Here is a 14,027-nt window from a genome sequence, read left to right on the forward strand (position 1 = left end):
TATTAAATTTTTAAAAATATTATTACTATTGAAAAAAATCATAACTTTGATTTGAGGATAAAATTAAAAACTATAAGAACTTTGAAAAAAGAGTCAAGGAAAAAAAATTAAAAAGAAATGAACTGAATTGAAAAATGTAATATACATAAATTAGAATTGAAAAGTTAAATTGTAAACAAATAAAACTCATACAAAAGAGAAAAGGACCGAAATAAAAATCAAAACAAAGATGATGGGTTTTGAAACACCAACCAAAAATAGAAACGGGTTTAGCATTACTGAAACTAAAAATGAATAAAAATTATGAAATTAAAAGAATGAAAGATGAAATAAAAAACAAAACATATTCAAAATTTTAATTAAATGATAAATTAAAAAAAATAAAAATTCTATAAAAGAAATAAGGGCGAAATAAGAAATAAGTTTGACATGTTTGTCAGACCTATGTAACATGGATTTGATATGTTTGTCAGACCCAAGTTGTATGCTTGAACATGGCACTAGCTAAGTTCAAAATGCATAAACCTGATAATTAGCCAAGTCCAAAGTAATATGGGTTTAACATATTTACCAGATTCAAGTAAACGTAAGACACTTGGACTTGGTGCCAATGCCACTAATCATGTCTAAAGTGTGTGAACTTGGCGGGTAGCCAAGTCCAAACTAGCATGAGTTTGACATGATTGTGAGATCCAAGTTAACGTCGGTTAAACATGTTTACCAAACCTAAGAGCATAGCTTGTTAGACCTACAAACGCCTACCTAGATCTTTTTTTCAATATATATATATTTAAAATTTTCCAGTTTAAAAAAAAATAATGCATTATGTTTGTATATTTTTTTCAAATAAATTTTTGGTTTGTGTTTAGATAGGTATAATTCATTTATAATTTTTTCAAATAAAATTTTGGTTTATATTCTTAATTTAATTCTTATATGAAATTCAAGATGGTATAAATAATTTTTTTTCATGTTATTTATCCATTACTTGAAAGTCAAATCATGTATTTTTTAATGTTGTCAACTCTTTATTGCATGCTTAAATATATATAATATATATATATATATATATATATTTAATTATTTTATAATTAAAAGCAACACATATTTTCAAAAATAACCTGACACATAACACCAACTTTTCTTCTCTTAGTATAAAATGGGCAGGTGTTCTATCGTTATTAATCAAGAACAAAACAACATGCTATTAAGTATTTGACATGCCGAAACCTTCTTCATTTGGCTTGTTAATTTCCTGCAATCGGAAAACATCAACACCTTCTAGACCAAAGTACATAGGGTTTACTACAACATTGCCTATGAGTTTTTCAATGGAAAGCAAAGTTTTAGGTTCGAATAATTGATGTTATACACGAATCCTAACAGCACTAACCTGACGAGGTTGGTTTAATAGCACTTCATCTTCCTTAATCATTAAGATCCAAACCTGAATTCCATAGAAAATAAATTACCCTTTTGATCTATTTCTTTAATATCCATTGCTTTTCTAGTTTTGTTAGTTCTATGTTTTCCTAACTATGAATGGGTAATTCCTTGTGAATCTTTCAACATCTAGTTAACTAATAAACTTGGTATGCTCCTGTGATCATGCATAAATTTTAGAAGAGTGTTTAAAAGTGTAGCTATGATTATTTTGTAAAATATTTTTTATTTACAAATATATTAATTTTTTTATTTTTTATAAATTATTTTTTATATCAATATATTTTTTGATATGAAAAATATAAAAAAAATTATTTTTTAAAAAAATAGTCAAAATTGAGCCAACTTCAATTTAAAATGTAATACCAGATGGGAGCTAAGTTATGGACTAAGCACACCAATTACAACAAATACTAATAGAGCAACAAATACTAAAAGAGCTCAATGTATGACAGTTAAACCTTTCACTATTCATTTAGACATAAATGATTATGGATTGTAGTAGTATAATGATGGAATTGTTTTTACTAAAAAAACTTATTAAGCATGCAATTGGAGATAAGATCGTTTTTTTTATGAGATACATTTGGTATTAAAAGAATAATTAGGGACAAAATGATCCTTTCAGGTTTTTTAGGTTACAATATAGATACTAATTTGCCCTTCAGGGCACAAATTTTTAACCTTTGAGTTGAAGACTTCTTTTTTTATTTTAAAAGAATAAAAATAAAAATAGTGAAGATATAACCATGTCTATAAGGGTGAGATATGCATGTGTTGAAGGGTTTCTTCATCCTTTTTTTTTTTATTGAAACAACTCAAATACAAAATTGTACTTGGGTTTCAACAAAAACAAGGTTGCATGTAGAAGTGTTTTCGTAATTTTTAATATAATTTTATTGTAAATATCATGTGAGATCAGGAGTAATTGAGCGCATATATATATATATATATATATATATATATATACAGAAATAATTGATGCGTGTTGAGCACATACTAAAGGGTAGGTGTTGCCCATGCCATTTAGGTGGTATATGTCACCCCCAAAATAAAACCGAGCATCGCTTTACGAGGTGGCATTTGATGTGCCTTGTCACCCCAGGGATAGTGGCAAGGTGTGTGTGCAAAGGCGGCCCACATAGGAGCTCCGACTAAGAGTTTTTCCCTCCCTCCCTTCTCTCCTTATTATTATTATTACTATATTATTATTATTACTATTACTACTATCACAATCACAATTACTATTAACTATTATTATTATTAAATTTGAAAAACAATATTATTACTATTGAAAAAAACCATAACTTTAATATGAAATTAAAGTTAAAAACTATAAGAAGTTTTAAAAAATTGCCAAGAGAAAAAAAAATCCAAAGTAAAAAGGCTAAATTGAAAAATATAATATACACAAATTAGAATTGAAAGATTAAATTGTAAATAAATAAAACTCACACACAAAAAAAAAAAAACTGAAATAAAAAATCAAAACAAAAATCATGGATTTTGAAACACAAACCAAAAATAGAAACGAATTTAGAAAGACTGAAACTAAAAAGGAATAAAAAAATATGAAATTAAAAAAATGAAAGCTAAAATGAAAAACAAAACATATAAAAAATAATAATTGAAAGATAAAATTGAAAGAAAACAAAACTTCTATAAAAGAAATAAGGACGAAATAAGAAATATGTTTGACATGATTGCCAGATCTAGGTAATGTGGATTTGATATGTTTACCAAGCCCAAGACATACGCTTGAATGTGGCGCTAGCTAAGTCCAAAATGCATGGACCTAGCAATTAGTCATGTTCAAAATAATATGGGTTTGACATATTTGCTATACCCAAGTAAACGTAAGATGCCTGGACTTGACGGGTAGCTAAATCCAAACTAGCATGAGTTTGACATGATTACGAGATTTAAGTTAACGTCGGTTAGACATGTTTACCAAACCCAAGAGCATAGCTTACCAGACCCACAAACGCCTGGCCTAGATCTTTTTTTTAATATGTATATTTTTTTAATTATTTAGTTTGGAAAAAAAATAATGCATTATTTTTGTATATTTTTTTCAAATGAATTTTTGGATTGTGTTTAGGTGGATATAATTCATCCGTGGTTTTTTCAAATAAAATTTTAATTTATATTCTTAATTTGGCTTGAAAGTTAATTCATGTACTTTTTAATATTGTCAACTCTTTATTCCATGTTTAAAATATATTTCTTCTTCTTCTTTTAATTATTTTATAATTAAAAACAGCACGTATTTTTAAAAATAGCTTACAATTATCATGGCAATCTATCTCCTCATTATCTATTTTAAGTTAAAAAATATCATTTTACAAAGTAAGTAGAATTTTATTTAAATTTTAATCGAGTGAGTAGACCGTGAGATGACCCACTGAGTTAGCTGTGATTTGTCATGAAACCAAGCCTAACTAATGTCCTAGATAGATTGGTAATTACAAAAGGTAACCGGTCCAAATTTTTCAATAAGAAATCAAATTAATAATTTCTTGAATAGAGCGGCATTCAATCTGAATTGAAAATATTTTTTTATATTAAACTTCATTTATTAAAAAACAAAAAATGACATATTAAAAAAAAAAATCTTTGGAAGCTGTAAAAAGGTTTTCTCATGAATATTTTAGACTTCAGTAAATTAGTCGCCAAATTAAAAATATAAATGGCAATAATAGGCCGTAAAAGAAAAACAAAGCCCAACGGCAATAGGCCGTAAAAGAAAAACAAAGCCCAAATAAGTCCGAAAAAGCCCATCATTGCTGGCATGATTTCGTAGGACAAACATTCAAGAAAATACGTATATTCATACATTCATACATACGGGTACAACTATTGAATGGCCAAAATTCGTACAAAGGAAAAGAATATTCTAGATATATTATAAAAACGAAAAAAAAAAACCTCAAATCTCTCGATCCTCTCTTTCGATTCCCAAATTCCCCTCTGATTTTCCGTTTCTCTTTTCTTTTTGTTTCCCCCCTGAAATTCCTCTTCGATCTCTCTTACTTCGAGCTCGATTTTACGTAGAAACAAGATCACACTCGATTTTATTTTTCTTAAAAAATTGATTAATTAATTCTAGGGTTAGGGTTTTTGATCGATTTTGCTCTAAAATAATATGGGAGGTGCTGGCGATTTGAGCGAGTCAAAAGTGAGTAATGAACAGGGGCAAGGGCAGGTAGAGGAGGGAGGTGTGGTGATTAACGTTCGGTGCTCTAATGGTACGAAATTTACTGTGAGGACGAGCTTGGAATCAACGGTTGGGGTTTTCAAATCTGTTCTGGCTCGAAATTGTGATGTTCCAGCTGATCAACAGAGGTTGATTTATAAAGGTCGGATTTTGAAGGATGACCAGACCCTTCTGAGTTATGGTGAGTTCTTTGCTTTCTTGTAATTGTCGTTTTCTTTCGAGTTTTTTTTTTTTTGGGAAATGGGTTTTTAGCAATCTTTGGGTCTGATGATGAAAGATAAAAACTTTGGAAAAAAAGTAGGATTTTTCGTTGACTTAAAGAGGGAAAGAGGAAAGAAAAATGCTGCAGCTTTTTGGTCTGTTTAATGGTTAGATGATGGTAAGAGCCTTGATTAGAAAAGGAAAGATCTGGGTTTTTTTATTTTTTAATCTTCTGATTGATTTTTTTTCATTATGAATCGAAAAAGTATGCAGTTATTTCATGTAGGATAAAGTTTGGAACTTCTTTAGCCCTTTTGTTTACATGTCTTGTTCGTTCTTAACTTTTTTTCTGAAGGTTTGCAAGCTGATCACACCGTTCATATGGTTCGTGGTTTTGCCCCTGCTTCGTCCACTCCTGCTCCTGCTGCCACCGCGACCGCCACCGCTGCTGCTGGTGGAAATCCTGACACTACAACAAGGGTTACACAGGGTGTTGGTTCTAATGAAGGCGGGGCTTTTGGACTTGGAGGTGCTGGTTTGGGGGCATCTTTGTTCCCTGGACTTGGGTCACTAGGTGGTGGGGGTGCATTTGGTTCATTTGGAGCTGGTTTTTCTGAATTGGAACAAGTGCAGCAACGGCTAACCCAGAATCCCAACATGATGAGGGAAATAATGAATACACCTGCTATGCAGAGTCTGATGAATAACCCCGAGTTGATACGGTCCTTGATGATGAGTAATCCTCAGATGCGGGAGATTATGGACCGGAATCCTGAGCTTGCACACGTGCTTAATGATCCCAGCATTCTTCGACAGACATTAGAAGCTGCTAGAAATCCTGAGCTCATGCGCGAGATGATGAGACACACTGACAGGGCTATGAGTAATATTGAATCAACTCCTGAAGGATTTAACATGCTCCGGAGAATGTATGAAAATGTTCAAGAACCATTTTTAAATGCTACAACAATGGGTGGAAATGCTGGCAGTGATTTGGGTTCAAATCCATTTGCAGCCCTCCTGGGTAACCAAGGTGGGACTCAAGTCAGGGATGCATCAAACAACCCTTCAACCACTGGTTCTGAAGCAACTGGAGGGCTCACTGCTCCTAATACAAACCCACTGCCCAACCCTTGGAACAATGCTGCTGGTGAGCTTCACACCTTTTTGCTTCTGGCAAATCATTTATGTATCTATTCTTGTTCAAACCCATACTCTGAGGTCTGATTTAGGAAGTTCTAACGGAAAAGGACGGTAACCTTTAAGACGCCTATGAAACTTGATCTTTGCTTTGGGAACATAGTTCATGGTCCCGAGCAATTCTTGTTTGTGCACATTTATTTAGCTTTTCTTGATTTTCATTTTACTGGAAGAAGCTTTTTAGTATTGTTGCTGTTTTTAAATGATAACTAAAATATTCTTGATGTTTAAATGGTGAAATAGGAGGTACCCAGACAAATAGTACTACGAGACCAAATCCTGCTGGGAATGTGAGGGCCTCAGGTCTTGGCGATTTGGGTCTGGGAGGGCTTGGTCTCCCAGGAATGGAAAGCTTGTTTAATGGCATGCCTGATTCTAATCAAATGAATCAGTTGTTGCAAAATCCAGCTGTATCACAGATGATGCAAACTGTACTCTCCAATCCTGAATACATGAACCAGGTACTATTGTTGTTGAAAGTGATTTTAGCTTCCACAATGATAATTGGCTGGGTTCAGTTTTGACATTTTTCTCTTGAATTTTAGATGCTCAACTTCAATCCTCAACTACGAAGCATGGTTGATTCAAATCCTCAGTTGAGAGAAATGATGCAAAACCCAGAGCTTCTTCGCCAACTAACTTCTCCTGAAACAATGCAGGTATGTCCCTTTGAGCTATCCACATGAATGGACTTCCAACCACCCCCTCTCATCTGCATACACTCACACACGCAAACCTTTTTCATTTTTTCCCTACAAATGCTATAGGATGGTTTGTGCATTAGGATATGCTTGACCCTTTGTTACTCTTTTTTCAACAGCAAATGCTTACTTTACAACAGTCACTTCTTCCACAGCTCCGACAGCAATCAACCGCGTAAGTGAGGACATTTGTTTTGGGTTTTTTACCATGGCTGAAATCTTAGTTGCCTAACAACTGTACACTAGTCTTGAGATCATTAAAGGACTTATAGTTCATGCTCCCATTGCTTGAAAAAATCGTATCTTTGTTCGGTCAATACTTATCCTTTATTTGCTCACTTGCAGGGAAGCGGCACAGCCTGGCGCCCCTACAGGTACCCAAATAAATAAGAAATCTAGTCTGCATTTTATAATTTTCTTGAGCATTTCATGGGTGGTTTTATGATCTTTTTTAGACTCGTCTCTTTCCCTTTAAAAATTATACTAAAGTTTCTTAAATTAACAGGAACACCCAATAATACCGGGCTGGAGATGTTGATGAACATGTTTGGTGGTCTTGGAGCAGGCAGCTTATCTGCACCTAACCAACCTGATGGTTATTTTCATTTGTCCTTTCTCTCTCTATTTTATGTAATATTACTCCATGTCAGTTTCTCACCATTACTGAAAATTTTGTTTCCTTTCTAGTGCCCCCGGAAGAACTTTATGCAACTCAACTATCACAGCTACAAGAAATGGGTTTCTTTGACACCCAAGAGAATATCAGGGCACTGCGTGCCACAGCTGGAAATGTACACGCTGCAGTAGAGCGTCTTTTGGGGAATCTTGGCCAATGAGCTGTTCTGGAAAGCAAAACCTTGGAAAGGGGGAAGGGAGGATCTTGCTGAGCAAGGCGTTCGCTATGTTCATGTTAAGTTCTCCGAAAACCTACAGCGGAATTGCCATTGTGAGGAAACGAGTAGAAATTAAAAAAAGAAAATGTACAAATTAGTATTTTTCGCATGGCCACTGCATTTGATTCTCCTCTTCTCATCCCTCCTCTTCAGTTTCTTGGAAACCTATTTCTTTTTCTATGTAGAAATTATTATTAATGATCAAACAGTGGATTTATTTTACAGCTCGATTTACTTTGTTGCTCTGCGATATTATTTAGCTGGTCTTTAAGCGTACCATTGTTGGATTAAACAGTGAGATAACGTTTAAGCTTTTATTGATGTTGACTGTTTCCCTTGTCAGTCAGGTTCAGCTGGATCGGTCATTACAAGATCATTGGTCAAGCTAAATACCTCATTAAGGTTTTGTGTTGGCAATGCGCTGTGATATGCAGTATCTACTGGATTAGGAGGATCATCCCTTTCCGGGCATCCTTATATCTTTACCTGCAATGGTATGGGCTAGTTTGGAGTTGCAAACAGTTGTGATTTTGGCATTCCTTCTAAGAGTCGACCACAAAGCTCACAAGCAAAACATTACTGGCCAGCCATGGGAAAGTCTAAGTATCTTTATTCATCCAATAGTGAGTATTATCAAATATAATTACAATGGAAGTGGGGCAATCTGGGGTATCCTACAGTGGAGTCTCCATCTCAGTAAGCGTAGGCTCTATGCAAGTAAGGCTACAATGGAATTGGTGAACAATTACTATGCATGCATGCACTTCTTTGGTGCTGGTTTTGCTGTCGTATTCCTAATTTAAGAGGAACTTCAGTTACCCCAAACACATCAAGAGCTGTGACATAAAAAACTAGTTCCTAAAATTTGAGTCTAATAAAAAACCAACACTGCACCATCTCATTAGCATTATTCTAAATTCCTCTATTGTTAGCGCAAATTCTAGACAATTCCATATAAATCAACAAATTAATCAATAAAAAAAATAAACTTTTTAGTTGTTCGTTAAGTGTGTTTTGAAGTACGGTTGTGTCGTGCTTTAGATAAATTTTAATTTTTATATTTTAAATTATTATTTTAATATTTTTACATTTAATGTTAAAAATAAATTTTTAAAAATAAAAAAATATTATTTTAATATATTTTTAAACAAAAATTATTTTAAAATACAATTTTTTATCTTCCCTTCAAACACCCTATAAAATGCGCTTAAGAGGAGGCTACAAGTCCAAATTAAACAAATAAGAAGTAATTTTTGTGGCACTTCTTTGAAAAAGAAGCTCAGAAGTTGGGACCCATCATAAATAGCTAGACCTACCGAGGCCTAAACAAAATAATTATAAAATAGAGGACTAATAAATCTCTTAACTTTTTTTTTTAGAGCCACAGCTTCTTTTGCTTTTCAAAACCCTCCCCTCTCTTTTTCTCACTCTTGCCTTTCTGTCTCTGATTTTAATGAGAGACCCTTTATTCTCTCTAGTCTAATATTCTTATTTTCTCATTTAATTCTTCCCTTTAAGTTTTTTCTTGGAGATTAACGATGAAAAATTGTCCAAAATGGATCAATTTTTAACTGCTTGTAGGCTAGTTTTTTTTTTTTAATTATTTGAATTTTGATTTGATAGGACTTGTTTTTCAGGTAATAAACAAAACCATGCTTCAAAATTGCTGACTTACCGTTGTGAATGATGTATTTCTACTCTGGGTTTCTGGTTTTTAGGCCACTTCTGCTTATTTTGTCTTCAATGCTACTCAATGATTAAGGTTTTGTGTAAGAAGAAACGGAATTATCAAGTTTATGTTGTTATCACTTCTTTTGGTTTGTTTGTTCGCTTTGTTGTTGCTCTAATTTTAATTTATTTGAGTTCGGCTTTTGCTGGTTATGCTTAATAAATGCCTTAATTGTGTTTTTTGGTTTAGTTGAAATTTTAAGATGGAATTTGTTAGGATTTACTTGTGAATCTAATGAAAAAGTAAAAATGCGGCCTTATGGCTTTGTTGATAGTGAGTATGGTGGATGAGTGTTCGGAAAATGGTCATCCCATGAAATTAAGCTCTGCAGCCAGCCTATGCCTTTCAGGCAGTTGATTGCCCTTCTAGCTGTAATAACTAAGAAAGAAAAAGAAATTGTATTTGTTGGATCTGCTTCTCTTGGGTTCAATATTCGTTGACTTAGTGTCAAGAAATCTGAAACTTCCATCTTTTATTTCACTTACATGGGTGATTATACTAAACACAATGATTTCTTCTTTTATTAGCTGGGCTTGTATTGTTTTCGTAGATTTCCAAGTTCCTCTGGATTTCTCATATATGTCTTTACTCCAGATGGTTCAACAAACGATAGATTCAAAATCTGGTGAGCATGCGCTTGGCAATGCTGACAATAACTTGTCCACACGCGATAAGCACTTTCCACTTGTTGTAAAGAAGACAGCATTAAGAGATGTGCAGAATGAAAATAGAATTCCCAAATCTGTTGGAAATTCTCCATTATCGAAGGATGGAGGAAAGACTATGAATGGCATTAAGGTTTCTGGAGCCAAGAGACCATCATCTGAGGACCTGATGTACCGTCCAGTTCCATGCTATGAACCTTCTACTATTGGTGCTCCAAAATTTCGTCTTGTTTATGCACGTGGGAAATCTGAAGCAGAAGTCGGCAAGCTTGGTCATCCAGAGGAGACTGCTCAACCAAAGCGTCCCCAGATAGAGTCAATGTTCTCTACTTTTCCAGCTTTGGTACCTATGCCCGTGGCTCCTCCAATAATTTCATCCGGAAAACCTTCAGTTCCTCTTCCTCTTGGACAGTCTAGCACGTTTTCACCAGCAGAATCCAGTTATCTTCCTGTTGGTTCTATTGCCCCTTCATCTAATCCAAAGGGAGAGAAAAATATGCATAGGGAAGAGCGGTATCATCAGTTGCAGATTTCATTGAAGAAATCGGATGAATCTGATCTAGACGAATACGTCCAGAGTAAGTCCTGGAGCTTCAAACTAAGATAATCTATTTAGCCACTGCTAAGCACTGATTTACCTTCTCTCTTCTTCTTTTTTGGCTGCAGTGCTCCAGTCAGTTTCCTCAGTTGAGCTTAGCAAGCATGCCATTTAGGTAGAAAAGAGATCAATTCAACTTTCACTGGAGGAAGGTAACGTGAATCTCTGTTTTCTGTACCTTTGTTTTCCTTTGAATGTGTGTGTGTGTGTTATAAGGTGGTCGAATACAACCTTCATAAACTGTAATATGGACATGGCTGGGGAGAGTCTGCATGTTTGAGTTGGGCTTAATGCGCACCATATGTAAATGAAAGTGGCCTGCATGGGCATTATACTGCATGAGGTGCACAGCACTATTCCAAATGGGACAATGAAGTCTTTCTAATGTTGGGGATCATTACATAGTTTATCAATTGAACTCATGCAACCCAATTGCCATTGTAATATCTTCACTAGGGTTTCGTTATGCATTTGTGACTTTGCCATCTTAAATTTTTACACTTCATTTGATTGCTGAGCAGACATCAGCAACTTTTACAGTTAGGTTGGACTGGCTGTTGTAGGATGGTGTGCTTTTTTTAGTTTTGACAAGTTTTCCGCACATCTGTATTTTATATTTGCCAGCCATGTCTTTTTTCACAGTGACTTACGTAAGTTGTAACAGTTGGTGCCATTGCCTATTTTGAGGTCCGTAACTGTTGCAATTCTACATTTTATTGGTACCTTTCAAACAGACATATTTGTTGCTAATTATGTTTGTGCATGCTTGATAAATTCTAGTCTCCAATATTTTGAGATTTCAGGAGGCTAATATATCTCTCTAATTCATTCCTAATTTTTACAGCAAAGGAGGTGCAACGAGTTGCGATTTTAAATTTCCTGGGGAAATCCTTGAAGAATTTTAAAGCACCCTCAGCTCATCAAAGCCAATCAGCGAAATAAGAGGATTTTTGAATACCTTGTTCTGTTATATTCTCTTGACTAAAGAAGGGTAAAAAAAGAAGAAAGAAAACCTGTCTGCGCTTATTTTGACTCGACTGCAGTGGCCGTCCTACTAGACTGCCAATATTCGCCATAATATTGCACTGGCTGCATCATCCATTCTTTAATCTCTAGTCTCAAAATCTTTTGACGTAACTGAATCCGAACCGTGTTGTAATATAATGCTAGTAATGTTCATTTTTATCCTTTTGTTTTTGTTCTCCCTTCTATCCCATGCTTCTAGCTAGTTTTGGATGTTATATTTGCGGCTCTATTGAAAAAAACAAGCATCCCTTTGCAAGGGATTAATACAAATTAGCGTTGAACAATTGAAAGAATCGATGCCCTTTTGTAGAAGTCATCACTATGTCCTGTAGTATCAATAGAAATTTGTGTGTTAACCATCTAGGTGGTGGCTAAGTGGTAAGGACTTGGGATCAAGGGGTTTGTTCCCTCTGTGGTCTCAGGTTCGAGTTCTTGGTTGCTCATATGATAGCTACGGGAGGCTTACATGGTTGTTAACTTCAGGGCCCGTGGGATTAGTCGTGGTGCGCGTAAGCTGGCCCGGACACGCATGTTAATCTAAAAAAAATAGAAATTTGTGTGTGTTAATGGCGAATTGCCCCACCTGCTTTATAAACCCATGTGGTTTCCAATACTATACTTCGTGATCGAAGTGGGTTCAGCTTGCCGAGTAGTGGGCTTCAAGCATTGCCCTCGTGTTCCCACACTCACCCTCCAAACATGAAACAGAAATCGCCTACTACCTCCTAATTAGCCTCCACTAATCTTAGTTGGATACAAGCTAAGATTTTTCAGAGAAATTTATTGGTATGTCTGTTGCTTAATTAATTAGCACAAAATCCTTTTTATGGCCACAACCACAATCTGAGATTATTGTGGATTAGGCAGTTAGATTAGTGCTAACAAATTAAGAGCCACCTTGTTTCAAGCACCTTGTGGATAACTACAAAACAAAAGCATAGAAACCGCCACTTTCTCAACTGCCTACAACTGCCATTACATCTACATAAGCAACCTCTTCTCCTTTGGTTACACTTCTTTTTCCTTGTCCTTTCGAAATTCAGTCTCCTTAACCTTAACTTGTCAAACAGGGATGACAAACCACAATACCGATCCCGACCCTGATTTCGGCCTTCCATCATCTTCTTCAATTCCTACCACATACTACAATCAAAATCCACGTAAAAAACGAACTAAGTTGATCAAGATTGAACCAAGTTTGCTCCCTTCCAGTACAATATCAAAGCCAAAATATTACAAAAAGCCTGACCCTTCTGCACCAAAGATCACAAGACCTTGTACTGAGTGTGGCAAGAAGTTTTGGTCATGGAAAGCACTCTTTGGTCACATGAGATGTCACCCTGAAAGACAGTGGCGTGGCATTAATCCACCTCCGAATTATCGCAGGCCTGTTTCGCCTATTCAACTGTTAAGTATTGTTAGTTCTACTAATTGGGAAGACGTGTTGACCGCAGAGGATCATGAGGTGGCTTCATGTTTGTTAATGTTGGCCAATAGTGACGGTGCAATAATGTTGGAGCGAAACGAGTTTGGTGGTGGGGTTGTTGCTGGTAGTTCTCATCAAGCTCAAGATCATGATCAAGTGAATTGTACTCGTGTCGGGTGTTCGAGTTGCAAGAAGGTTTTTGGGTCACACCTGGCACTAGGGGGTCATAGGGCCAGTCACAAGAACGTGGAGGGTTGTTTTGCTAGAAAGAGGAATGATGGTTGTGAGGTAGTTGAGGATCATAGCGGGAGTGGTGATCTGAAGGAGAATGTGGAAGATAATAGCAAGGCATTGATGGTGTTAGGGCACAAGTGCAGTATTTGCGCGAGGGTGTTTCCTAGTGGACAGGCACTGGGTGGACACAAGAGGTGCCATTGGGAGAAAGGGGAAGAAATCTCATCATCCATGAATCAAGGAGGACTTCATGTTCTTACAGAAAAGGAAGGTTGCGTGTTGGACCTCAATTTGCCAGCCCCAGTAGAAGATGAATCATCCTCTTTTTATTCCTCAGGTCTCACTTTGGACTTGAGATTGGGCCTCTGAAGGAAGACTGCATTCTTTTTCTTATAAGGGTTCTTTTACTAAAACTTGGTATGTGACTGATCTGTAACGTTAGCTTTAATTAGTACATAAACTAGTTTTCTGTATCATTGATGCTCCCGCGTCCCAAATTTGTTAAAGAGGCGGTATATGTATGCACTGACAAGTATGCAAAAACTCTTTGTTACGTACTGCCTATCAATAATCAGGACTGGTTTATGCTTGACGTAATATTACAGCCTACAAAAATTGGCTCCTTACCTCATATTCTTAGTTGCTCTACTCTTTCATTTTGATTATCAGCTTATAGATTATGTCAGCTTCAAAG

General features: G+C 35.4%; 3 protein-coding genes across 3 annotated transcripts; all 3 read left to right on the forward strand.

Annotated features, from left to right (window-relative positions):
- Positions 1-4,359: 4,359 nt before the first annotated feature.
- On the forward strand, positions 4,360-7,910 carry LOC105136966 (ubiquitin domain-containing protein DSK2b-like). The gene is made up of 8 exons (XM_011042488.1): positions 4,360-4,841; positions 5,217-6,011; positions 6,305-6,522; positions 6,607-6,720; positions 6,882-6,937; positions 7,108-7,136; positions 7,268-7,357; positions 7,450-7,910. Exons 1-8 carry the CDS (start codon positions 4,589-4,591, stop codon positions 7,596-7,598), a joined length of 1,704 nt encoding a protein of 567 aa, XP_011040790.1. The 5' UTR covers positions 4,360-4,588; the 3' UTR covers positions 7,599-7,910.
- Positions 7,911-8,155: 245 nt separating this feature from the next.
- On the forward strand, positions 8,156-11,982 carry LOC105136965 (uncharacterized). The gene is given in 4 exon segments (XM_011042487.1): positions 8,156-8,372; positions 9,979-10,627; positions 10,716-10,799; positions 11,492-11,982. Coding segments are annotated over 4 exon segments (900 nt in total). The 5' UTR covers positions 8,156-8,303; the 3' UTR covers positions 11,590-11,982.
- Positions 11,983-12,576: 594 nt separating this feature from the next.
- LOC105136967 (zinc finger protein ZAT3) lies at positions 12,577-13,826 on the forward strand. Its single transcript, XM_011042489.1, has one exon. It carries the CDS (start codon positions 12,746-12,748, stop codon positions 13,700-13,702), a length of 957 nt encoding a protein of 318 aa, XP_011040791.1. The 5' UTR covers positions 12,577-12,745; the 3' UTR covers positions 13,703-13,826.
- Positions 13,827-14,027: the final 201 nt, after the last annotated feature.

The sequence above is a fragment of the Populus euphratica genome, unplaced genomic scaffold (genome assembly GCF_000495115.2).
Source record: "Populus euphratica unplaced genomic scaffold, PopEup_1.0 scaffold61.1, whole genome shotgun sequence".
Lineage (NCBI taxonomy): Eukaryota > Viridiplantae > Streptophyta > Magnoliopsida > Malpighiales > Salicaceae > Populus > Populus euphratica.